The 12241-nt window shown below is 51.5% G+C and overlaps 2 protein-coding genes across 5 annotated transcripts in view; both read right to left on the minus strand.

Annotated features, from left to right (window-relative positions):
* Positions 1-533: 533 nt before the first annotated feature.
* Positions 534-9046, minus strand: HDHD3 (haloacid dehalogenase like hydrolase domain containing 3). 3 transcript variants are annotated; one of them, XM_074973588.1, is made up of 2 exons: positions 8991-9046; positions 534-1803 (listed from the first exon to the last, which is right to left on the minus strand). In XM_074973588.1, the coding sequence occupies exon 2, from the start codon at positions 1770-1772 to the stop codon at positions 1050-1052; it is 723 nt and encodes a 240-aa protein (XP_074829689.1). In that variant the 5' UTR covers positions 1773-1803; positions 8991-9046; the 3' UTR covers positions 534-1049. The 3 variants fall into 3 exon arrangements, with proteins under 3 accessions (XP_074829689.1, XP_074829688.1, XP_074829687.1); XM_074973587.1 differs by lacking the exon at positions 8991-9046 and adding an exon at positions 7467-7517; XM_074973586.1 differs by lacking the exon at positions 8991-9046 and adding an exon at positions 6802-7097.
* Positions 9047-9701: 655 nt separating this feature from the next.
* Positions 9702-12241, minus strand: part of ALAD (aminolevulinate dehydratase) — a 28241-nt gene continuing 25701 nt past the window's right edge. For both annotated transcript variants that reach the window (XM_074973556.1, XM_074973557.1), the window contains exon 12: positions 9702-12047. In XM_074973556.1, coding sequence (XP_074829657.1) covers positions 11980-12047 — 68 coding nt within the window. In that variant the 3' untranslated portion in view covers positions 9702-11979. The remainder of the gene's footprint in view (positions 12048-12241) is intronic.

Here is a 12241-nt window from a genome sequence, read left to right on the forward strand (position 1 = left end):
AAGTGATGTGCCAGCTTCTACAAGAGCAGACCCTGGCAGAGAGGTCCCATGCGGAGAGAGCCTGTGGTGAGAGGCTGCAGGGGTGGGCAATGGCTGCCTTACAGGCCAGAGCAAGAGCAACCCAAGAAGGGGGTGGTGCTGTCTGGGAAAAGGCTATTGTCAGGTCAAGGGGATCCACTGAAGTCAGCACACCACCAGTGTTCCTCGCCAGCAGAACCATGTGGTGCAGCCGGCCCAGGCTGGCAGGGAGTTAGGCCAGCCAGTTGTACCAATGCAGGGAATGAACCTGGCCCAGAGAAGGGATTTCTGCTTCTGCCTTTGTTCATTCAAGTGTGCAAGAAATGCTGTCTTTCCTTGCATGAGGAGGGATTAATGCCTGGGCTTAGAGCTGCAATGGACATGGGACGAGGTGGACACTCTGGAGATGCAGAGTGAGGGAGGGATAGCTTAGGGGGGAGGGATAGCTCAGTGGTTTGAGCATTGGCCTGCTAAACCCAGGGTTGTGACTTCGATCCTTGAGGGGGCCATTTAGGGATCTGGGGCAAAAATTGGGGATTGGTCCTGCTTTGAGCAGGGGGTAGGACTAGATGACCTCCTGAGGTCCCTTCCAACCCTGAGATTCTATGATTCTAAGTTCTGGTCTCCACTCTGACGTGCAGGGTGATCTTAGCCATCATCCCTTGGTTCCCCCCTGTAAAATGACGATAATGGCACTAATCCCCCCCACTCTGTTAGATGCTTTGAGAGCTATGAAAGAAAGGGGAAGAGAAGTGCTGAGTATCTGTAGCAGTTTATTATATTGGATGACTAATGTGCGGTTGTGGATGGTGCTAGCAAGTACTTCTCACTGAGTTCAGAGGGGTTTGCTTTTGCCCCCTCTCTATAGGACATGCAGATACCCTTTAGAACCTGACTCCCTGGTGGAGAACCAAATCCTCTCCCCTCTCCTCCTCACCCCCGCAGCACAACTGATCCTTCTTTTTAGCGACATGGTGTAAGGAATCTGCTTTGTCCCTGGCGATCTCTGCGGAGAGGCGAGGGATTCACCCTTAACCCTTCTCGATAACAGACAGCAAGTGGGTAAGCGAAGGCAGGATGTGCTGCTTTGGTACCTCTAGCTCCCAATTGTTTGCACGCCCAGCCCTTGTGAGCAGGAAGCTATGCATGCCCACATCTCTGGCTGCCCTATAATCCTTCACATAATTGTCCCCCACGTGAGCAGCCTGTTGTGGAGCTACCCCAGAAATGTGCAGCGCCTTCTGAAAGATCCGCCGGTCTGGCTTGGCAAAGCCAGCCTCCTCCGAGGTCAAGACAAATTCAAAATGGTGCCTGAGGTTGCAATGAGACAGAATCTTCTCTAGCCTCTTGTCAAAGTTGGAGATTACAGCCATACGGATGCCCAGCTGGTGGCACTGCCTCAGAGTCTCCCTGGCACCTGGTAACAACTCCCAGTTCTGTGCACTGCAGAACTCCTGATAGAGGCTTTCCGAAATGGTGGTGAGAAGCCTGTCTTCATGGACACCAGCGAGTCTGAAGGTCTGTTTGACAACATCCACCCACCACTGCTTGGAGCTGAGCCCCTGGCTCAGGCCATAGTTGGGGAAGTGCTTGCTCTGGGCTTTGTATGCCTGATGGAAAGACTTATTGAGAGCCTCAGGCTGCACATGGACTTTGTGAACTTGGGCCGCAGCAGAGTAATTCTCTCCTACTGGGTGCCGGAGCCGGAGCAGTGTGTCCTTCACGTCCCATGTTAACAGCCGGAGCCGAAGCATTGCTTCACTGAGGCTGAGGAGCAAAGAGAACCTAGAACACCAAATAAAAGGATAAGGATCAGACAAGCCATAGACCCAACCCTCTTATAGGTCCAATGCCGAAAGAATGCTTAGCATGGGGTAGCGAGTGACTCAAGTGATTGATAATGGCACGGGAGCTTTTCAACCTGGGATAGCTTCACAGCACCCATGGCTCATGGGTTCAAATTCCTCCCGGGCCTGCAGTGAATGAAAGTGGTTTCTATCTGATGGCTGTTCTGTAGCTTGTTTGAAGTGAATTGCTGGGTCTCAGGCCAGTTCCTGACAGATTTGTATCCACGTCACAAACCCACCACTAGCACGGACTGGCCTCTGCTCACAGGCTCAGCCCCATGTCCATGGAGACTGAACTCCCCTCTCAGCCGCTGTGCAGTGGATACGGAGAGGCCCTCACTGCCACTGCAGTTAAGTCAGTACCGGCACCAGTACTTCAGTCACTCAAAACCTGTACAAACACTAAGACTCACCCCTCATGTCTAAAATCACTTATGTCATTACATTACCATGTTAGGTACAGTTTGTCAGTGAAGACCCTGTAGATCCTAGAATGCAGGACTTTGCACCTCTCTGTTTGCAGGAGAAACTCAAACAGCTGATCTTGGACCATCTGTATTTGACTTTAATTTGTATTTCTTAACATGAAATGACAAGGCTGACCAGCATCCACACACACTGGGTAGGGAAATTAAAGCAAGAGAAATAAATGGGGAGCAAGATAACCTATTTACAACTACCAGCCTTCTGTAATGAATTAGAACTCTCTGCTCTTAAATAGGTTACAATTCAGTTTTACTCCTGGGGGAATTCTGTGCAAAAAAAAAATGTCTTCACCAAAATTTAAAAATTCTGCACACAATATTTTAAAATTCTGCATATAATCTGCAATATAATCATGCCAGTTTCAATTATTTTGATAATTTATTTAAACTACAATACAATAGATGGAGAATGGGAGTGGGGAGCATTGGAGAAAATCCCCAACCCCCCTCTGTCTAATAGTAATGTAGCTAGTATTGACCCTTTACTTCTAGTTATTAGTCAACAAATATGTGCAGCCATATGCTCAGTGTTACGCCATAGGCAACTGAAGAGCAAGTGAGGGCTGGGGACTCAAAGTCACAACTTATATTGGCTACTGACCATCTCCGGAAAGGTCAGTAGCAAACAGTTCATGGAGCACATTGTGACTGGAAAATTTTTCAGTCCAAAAATTTAGACCAGTTTTAATCACTAAAGCACCATATGCATTTATAAACCATACTGTCCTTTACAGCACTCTGGCCATGTAAAGGAGACTTAAAACTTTTAAATCTGTTTAATACTCCTGGGGGAATTCACTAACGGCAATGGGAACAATTCACTAAGCAAGCAGGCTGCTACATTCTTCTCTGCCTGAGGGGACAGAGCCTGCCCCATGCCTACCTCCTCAGAAATACCTTGAAGCCCTGCCCTTCCACGCTGGGTGGGCTGCAATAGCTAGTGAGAAGGTCAGAGTCTCTCTCTGTCTTGCACGCATGACCAGCCCCTCCACTGGCGGCTCCGGTCGCCCAAACTAAGGTGCCTGGGCTGCCGGGGAGGGGCGCGTGACCACTCTTGCGGCTTTCCTTTGCTTCCTCCTCAGAAGTCATTTTTCCATGGGGAAACAAAGAAATCTGTGAGGGACATAAATTCTGCACGTGCACAGTGGCACAGAATACCCCCAGAAGCAAAGTTTGTAATTTTGCAGTATAACAGAATGATATCATAAAACAATGGGTTTCTCTATAATGACATGAACTTTTGTGCAATTAGCTTGTATGTGAGGTGGCAGGATTATTCAGCACCAAAATAATATTCTGGAAGAAACAGCCAGACCAGTTTAGCAGGAAACTGAAATCAGAGTTAGTGGCTAGGAATTCTCTCAGCCTCAGACAAAATGCACACCCACACAGCAGCTGTCATGGAGAGAGTCTTGCAATCTCTGCACTGAAGCCTGTCTACAATTTAAGGGCAGAGTAACACACACTTGGGGTAAGGATCCATTTTCTTCTGCTGAATAAGTGAGCGGTCTCAGAGGAAGAGGATGCACTGACAACTCTGATGAAGTCCTCTTGGCATGAAGCAGGTACATGCAAAGGCAGCAGCAGTGAAAACTTCCACCATGCTGCCCTATTTAATATGCCTCACAGTGGGAGTTCAGTTCTGGTCTCTCTGCTGAGGCTAGTGCCTAAGGACTGTGTCCAGAGGTGCTGGAACACTTTGTACAATGGGGGTGCTGAGAGCCATTGAACCAAACTGGAAACCCTGGCAACCCCTTCGAGCCCCAGTACCTCTGGTTCCAGCACCTATGGCTGTGTCAAAAAACAGCCATACAGGGTCAGACCAAGGTCTATCTAGCCCAGTATCCTGTCTTCCGACTGTGGGCAGTGCCAGGTGCCCCAGAGGGAATGAACAGAACAGGTAATCATCAAGTGATCCATCCCGTTGCTCATTCCCAGCTTCTGGCAAACAGAGGCTCGGGACACCATCCCTGCCCATCCTGGCTAATAGCCATTGATGGACCTATCCTCCATGAATGCATCGAGTTCTTTTTTGAAACTTGTTATAGTCATGGCCTTCACAACATCCTCGGGCAAGGAGTTCCACAGGTTGACTGTGTGTTGTGTGAAGAAATACTGCCTTTTGTTTGTTTTAACCCTAATGCCTATTAATACCATTTGGTGACTCCTAGTTCTTGTCTTATGAGAAGGAATAAATAACATTTCCTTATTTATTTTCTCCACACCATTCATGATTTTTGTAGACCTCTATCATATCCCCCCTTAATTGCCTCTTTTCCAAGATGAAAAGTCCCAGTCTTATTTATCTCTCCTCATATGGAAGTTCTTCCATGCCCTTAATAATTTGTGTTGCCCTTTTCTGAACCCTTTCCAATTCCAATAGATCTTTTTTGAGATGGGGCAACCACATCTGCATGCAGTATTCAAGATGTGGGCGTACCACAGATTTCTATAGAGGCAATATGATATTTTCTGTCTATTATCTATCCCTTTCTTAATGATTCACAACATTCTGTTCGCTTTTTTGCCTGCCGCTGCACATTGAGTGGATGTTTTCAGAGAACTATCCACAACGACTCCAAGATCTCTTTCTTGAGTGGTAACAGCTATTTTAGACCCGATCATTTTATATGTATAGTTGGGATTATATTTTGCAATGTGCATTAATTTGCATTTATCAACATTGACTTTCATCTGTTACTTTGTTGCTCAGTCACCCCGTTTTGTGAGATCCTTGGGTTCTTTATGAATACTTAAACCCCTTTGTTTTCAGTTTAAACTGATTTTTACTGACAAATTCCTGGGTTCTACAAAAAATATTATTCATTTTTTTCTGATTTTCACCCTACTTTTGTAACATTCAAATATATAAAAAATAACTGACATTATTAGGAAAATACAATACATTGCATGAGATCTATGTATTATGATCATACATTAGTCTGTATATGCAAAGCTGCCTGTTGAAGTAAGGCTATGTATTAGTCTAGAGCAGGGGTGGCCAACCTGAGCCTGAGAAGGAGCCAGAATTTACTAACGTACATTTCCAAAGAGCCACAGTAATGCATCTGCAGCCCTCCATGAGCTTCCCCACCCGCTCCCAGCGCCTCCCGCCCACCAGCAGCCCTGCCAATCAGCACCTCTTCCTCCCTCCCTGCACCTCCCGATCAGCTGTTTCGTGGCATGCAGAAGGCTGGGGGAGGAGCGAGGGCACGACAGGCTCAGGGGAGGGGGCGGGAAGGGGTGGAGTGGGGGCAGGGCCTGTGGCAGAGCCAGGGGTTGAGCAGTGAGCACCCCCTGGCCCATTGGAAAGTTGGCGCCTGTAGATCCAGCCCTGGAGTCGGTGCCTAGACAAGGAGCCGCATATTAGCTTCTGAAGAGCCCCATGTGGCTCTGGAGCCCCAGGTTGGCCACCCCTGGACTAGATTTCAGAGTAGCAGCCGTGTTAGCCTGTATTCGCAAAAAGAAAAGGAGTACTTGTGGCACCTTAGAGACTAACCAATTTATTTGAGCATAAATATCATTTATCATCGGATGCATCCGATGAAGTGAGCTGTAGCTCACGAAAGCTCATGCTCAAATAAATTGGTTACTCTCTAAGGTGCCACAAGTACTCCCTGGACTAGAGATGCACACAATAAACCAACAGGCATGCACGCAAACTGTGAAGTGCATGTGCATATAAACGTACTAATGAATCTCACAGTGACCACATACACATTTTAAAACTTCGTAATAGTATGACCAAGTCAAGAACCACGGTACAAATTAAAGTACTCAGCTGTGTTACTAACGCCACATTGGACAGTTAGGGTAAAGTAATTCTAAAGCGTTAGCAGATAATGGTTTAAAGATTTGACACACTAAAATGGGAAGAAAGCAAACATCTGTATCACAATACGTTTCAGAACCCAAGGTAGCATTTGAAAGTTTAAAAAAAAAACAAAAAACCAGGAGAAAAGGATGAAGTTGAGTGTGTGCTGCAAATGGTGAGGCCCAATTATTAAATGTAACTCTTGATAGGCTAAGTATCGGAGGGGGAGCCCTGTTAGCCTGGATCTGTAAAAGCGGCAAAGAGTCCTGTGGCACTTTATGGACTAACAGACATATCGGAGCATGAGTTTTCGTGGGTGAATCCCCACTCCGTCGGATGCATGTCGTGGAAATTGCCAGAGGCAGGTATAAATATGCAAGCCATATTTATAGCTATTATTTATAGCAAGCTATTTATAGACTCATAATTCCAAGTCTACAACAGTAAACTGTTCATTCAAATTAAAAGTTTTATTTGGGGATTAGAGATATATTGTTTTCTTAAACTCAGAGGTGGCGTGATTTGGTTTCTGTTTCAGTTCTGCAGCAAACCACACTGATGAAGGGAATTCAAAGCATTAATCTACTGAATACTTTTCCCCCTATTTCCGTCCACCAAAATAAACCCGAATATTTACCCCCAATTAGTATTAATAGTTTTTTGCCCTGATTTTCACCCGTTCTTGTCGTTGTGGTAATAAACACTGATAAATTCCCAGTAAAATCAAATCAAATCGGAAAAGGAAGGGCCCTTCGCGGGTGTAGCCAGAGGCGCGGGCGGCTGGGAGCGGGGAGTTGGTGGGGAGCGGCCCCGTCTCCCAGGCCAGGTCCGAGGGCCCCGAACCGCCCTCGGCGGGCCCAGGGCTTGGCGCGTCCGCTCCTGACCCGGTTTAGATCTGTCGGGGCGCCGGCCCCCGTTCCCGTGTAGCCAGCCGGCCCCACGCCCCGCGGCCAGGACCGGCGCGCCCACGTATTTCCCCCTTTTTAAAACGCCTCCGGTTCCCGGGACCAGGCCTCGCTCCGCGCCGCCGTTCGGGGGGCTCCGGGCTGCGGGCGCACAGCGCTGCCCAGAACCGGGCCCGCAGCGCCCCGGCGCCGGGGACAGGGCCGAGGCCGGCTGCGCAGCGCCCTGCGGGGAGCCGGGGGCAGCCGCCGGGCCTGGCCGGAGCAGGGACCCACGCGGCCAGGCGAGCGGGGGCCGCGCGAGGGGCGGCCCGAGCCCCGCCCCAGGACGCGGCTCCGAGCCCGGATCGCTCCGGAGGAGCCGCCGGCCGCAGCCAGGCCGGCCCCGTCCGCGGTTTACCGTGTGGTGCGGCGCCGAGACCCGCCGGGCGCGGCGAACAGCTCGGCCCGCCGCCCCACCCCCACCGGCCGTGGGGTGCAGCCCCCCACCCTGATCCCCACCAGCGTGGGGTGCAGCCCCCCCACCCTGATCCCACCAGAGTGGGGTGCAGCCCCCCCCATCGGCCACGGGGTGCAGCCCCCCCACCCTGATTCCCACCAGTCGTGGGGTGTAGCCCCCCCATCGGCCACAGGGTGCAGCCCCCCCACCCTGATTCCCACCAGTCGTGGGGTGTAGCCCCCCCACCCTCATCGGCCATGGGGTGCAGCCCCCCCCACCCTGATCCCCACCAGCGTGGGGTGCAGCCCCCCCACCCTCATCGGCCATGGGGTGCAGCCCCCCCCACCCTGATCCCCACCAGCATGGGGTGCAGCCCCCCACCCCCATCGGCCATGGGGTGCAGCCCCCCACCCTGATCCCCACCAGCGTGGGGTGCAGCCCCCCACCCTGATCCCCACCAGCGTGGGGTGCAGCCCCCCCACCCTGATCCCACCAGAGTGGGGTGCAGCCCCCCCCATCGGCCACGGGGTGCAGCCCCCCCACCCTGATTCCCACCAGTCGTGGGGTGTAGCCCCCCCATCGGCCACAGGGTGCAGCCCCCCCACCCTGATTCCCACCAGTCGTGGGGTGTAGCCCCCCCACCCTCATCGGCCATGGGGTGCAGCCCCCCCCACCCTGATCCCCACCAGCGTGGGGTGCAGCCCCCCCACCCTCATCGGCCATGGGGTGCAGCCCCCCCCACCCTGATCCCCACCAGCATGGGGTGCAGCCCCCCACCCCCATCGGCCATGGGGTGCAGCCCCCCACCCTGATCCCCACCAGCGTGGGGTGCAGCCCCCCATCGGCCACAGGGTGCAGCCCCCCCACCCTGATCCCCACCAGCGTGGGGTGCAGCCCCCCATCGGCCACGGGGTGCAGCCCCCCCACCCTGATCCCACCAGAGTGGGGTGCAGCCCCCCCACCCTGATTCCCACCAGTCGTGGGGTGTAGCCCCCCCATCGGCCACAGGGTGCAGCCCCCCCACCCTGATTCCCACCAGTCGTGGGGTGTAGCCCCCCCACCCTCATCGGCCATGGGGTGCAGCCCCCCCCACCCTGATCCCCACCAGCGTGGGGTGCAGCCCCCCCACCCTCATCGGCCATGGGGTGCAGCCCCCCCCACCCTGATTCCCACCAGTCGTGGGGTGTAGCCCCCCCATCGGCCATGGGGTGCAGTCCCCCCACCCTGATCCCCACCAGTCGTGGGGTGTAGCCCCCCCACCCTCATCGGCCATGGGGTGCAGCCCCCCCCACCCTGATCCCCACCAGCGTGGGGTGCAGCCCCCGACCCCTCATCGGCCATAGGGTGCAGCCCCCCCCACCCTGATCCCCACCAGCTGCGGGGTGCAGCCCCCCCTCCATTCTGACCTCCCACCGGCTGTAGGGTACAACCCACTCCCCCCCGCTCCCAACACCCCCTCTTCCCCATGGATTGATATACACTTACTCCGCTGATGGGTCTAACTCTCTTAAGGCAAAAAGAAAAGGAGGATTTGTGGCACCTTAGAGACTAACCAATTTATTTGAGCATAAGCTTTCGTGAGCTACAGCTCACTTCATCGGATGCATAAAGTGGAAAATACAGTGAGGAGATTTATACACACACAGACCATGAAAAAATGGGTGTTTATCACTACAAAAGGTTTTCTCTCCCCCCACCCCAGTCTCCTGCTGGTAATAGCTTATGTAAAGTGATTACTCTCCTTACAATGTGTATGATATATTAAGGCAAAACACTCAGCAAGCAGTGAGCTTTGAGAGGGCTGCCCATCCAGACAATCTCATCGGTCACCTCCAGCACCAAGCACTACAGCTTTAACCTTTAACCTCCCTTTGTTACACAAAAGTACCTGTAACTTTGTGTTATCGGCTCTCGTACCAATGGATTAGTCTCCCATTGCCAGGTTAGCTCTCCTCCAGCCACTACAGCTGTAGCAGTATTTCAAACCCATCTCTTCCAGCTTTTTAGTGGCATTTATTTTTCTCAGACATGGTGATTCCATGGTGTTGTATATGCCCCCCACCCGTTCTGCTAAACATGATCAGAACAGACCTCTAAAATTCACAGGATTCTATCAGGCCTAAATATGAATTAATCCCACAAACCCCAGCATACAGTCCCCCCACCCCCCAAGCCATGAGGTAGAGCTCTCTCCCCCTCACACACCCAGACAAGCTGTGGGGCACTGGGCAGGTTGGCCTGCAGCAGTGAAAGTAGCAGACTACCATAATCCCTTAGAAAGTGTAATCCTCTAAGTGACCAATCTGTAGGGCTCCCCCAGAGCAACCGAGCATCTCACCCACACCAGTGAATTCACCCTTGCAACACTGGAGCGCTCAACTCTGAAACAGGAATGGCAGCTTCTTTCCCAGGACTCTACTTTCTATCCTTGAACAAGTTCCCTTCCCCTCCAGAGGGCATTGCTGCTCTGCTTTCCCCAGTTTCCCCCCTTCCTATCATTACAGAGAGGGTTGGCCTTGTCTTCCTCTAGTTGCTCAGTTGTGCAAACCATCAAGGGGAAGAGAGGCTTGTAAGGTAAACTACACCCAATCTGTCAGCAACACCCTGTTTCTTGGTAGTCTGTAAACTCAGCTGAGGACGGGCTTGTCCTTTTCTTGGAAAGGATACAACCTGTCAAGATAACAGGATGAGAGGCTGACAGACCTGCTCCATGAGTCAGAGGAACAGGGAATGCCCATTGGTGTGACTGTACCTCCAGGGAAGATCACAGATCTGCGCAGACTAGTACAGCTTCCTCTACAGAAGAGTCAGGACATTTTCAGCTCTTCCTCACCCCAAAAATTATGGCAATGCAGATTAAAACTAAATCCCTCTGTTACCCAGAGGAGAGTGCTAGCCACTTCAAGAAGTTGCAGTGGAGTTCCCTCCACCTTGTTCCTTATCAACAACATCAGTTGCCCTGGTTGTAGACTTCGTTTTTTTAATTTTCAGCTGAACTCACTCCAGGCATTGAATATCAGACACTGCTGCTAGAGACTAACAAAGCAGAGTAGCTCTAGCAATTAATCTAAAACATCTAGACTTCGTAATAGTATGACCAAGTCAAGAACCACGGTACAAATTAAAGTACTCAGCTGTGTTACTAACGCCACATTGGACAGTTAGGGCAAAGTAATTTTAAAGCGTGCACTGGACAGCAGAGCCAGTCGGGCGACTTTCACTGCCTGCTGCAGGGCTGGGTTTGAAACAGGGCACAGGAACAAGCGGTGGGTTAAAACAATTATTTTTATTGGAATTTTTAAAATAGGGAAACATTTCTAGTGCTCTCGGTTTTGAGAGAAAGATTATTTTGACAATACTTCTGGATAAGGTGACAGCATTTAGGGAATCAAAGGCCAGAGCTGAACTGCGAGTTGACAGAGCCAATGTGAGTGCTAGGAGCTGGTCTTCTGGGTGCTCAGGGCTAAGAAAACCCCTAGTAATGTTAGGCAGAATGTGCAATGGCCCATTAGCAACATTATACTTCTGAGGCCCTTGAGGTCACTTCCTAGCCCCACATGCCCTGTTGCCCTCAAGACAGCAGGGCCACAGCTCAGAACGAGGTCAACATTCCCTATTCCATGCAATGACAACAGGTTTAAGGCACAAGCATGTGTGGAGGGGAACCCCCTCCTCCCTAAGGGCTCTGAAGCATCTTGGGGTATTTCTCCATATTAAAAAGTTTGAAACAGCGTGTTCACAAGAGGAACGTGTTAGAGTGTCAGTGCAGCGTCTGCCTGACCAGCACTGCCTCTGGCCACTCATTGCTGCTTCCATGGTTGTGAACCAGACAGTGTTTCGGTGCAGAAAGCCCAACCAGGTGAGAGCAAAGCTCTGCTGTGGGCTGCAGAAAAGGAATTATTTCACTAGTGTACTGCAGGGAGAACGTCTGCAGTGAACACTTGAGACACCCCCAATGAACTAGCACTCCTGTGACCAATGTGCAGGTGAACTGCCCCACATCAGCCTTCACTGTGTTACCAACACCCAGGCTACACTGAGAAGGACACTGGGGTAGAGGAGTGGTCAGGAATGGGCACTTCCTTTATGAAGAATCTCAAAAATTGCCCATCTGGTGTCACACAGCGACACATTAAAATAAACGACCACGTTAAGAAGGTGCCTCTCCAAGGTGGGTCCCTGGGGAAATCAGTTCTGGTCCTAAGGCATTTTGCTGCCAGGGGAGGGTCTCAGCATTAAGCCCAGTTCTAAAATAACACTTTTAAAAAATTGCTTTCCTTTGCCTTCTTTGGGCTAAAGTCAGCTTTAGTGTAGGCAGGTGCAGCACCCCTGCCGCCAGTGGTGCTGGACCGGCTTACGCTGGGGCTGGATTCAGCCTTGTATCTCTAAGGCCCCATAAAAATCCTCATTTTGCATTTCAGTCCTTTCCGGTCCTTGCAGGTTTCCTTCTGCGTGTTGTCTTCACTCAGGCACTTCACGCCTGTTCCTCCTTCAGCCACTTCAGGAGCTGAGGCACATAGTAGGTAATGATGATATCAGCTCCTGGAATGCAGCAGCAAGGAACGCATGAGGAGCTGCTAGACACAGTATCAGGCCAGCATTCCCATGCTCCACAAAGGGAGACAGTCCCACTCCATGCCAAGGAGCTGCATCTCTCCCTCCCACCAGCCAGCCCCCAGTGACTCCAACATACAGCCTGCAGGCTGGGTCAGACCACAGTACTGTGGGTGTGGCCC

Source organism: Natator depressus, chromosome 16, assembly GCF_965152275.1.
Source record: "Natator depressus isolate rNatDep1 chromosome 16, rNatDep2.hap1, whole genome shotgun sequence".
Taxonomy (NCBI): domain Eukaryota; kingdom Metazoa; phylum Chordata; order Testudines; family Cheloniidae; genus Natator; species Natator depressus.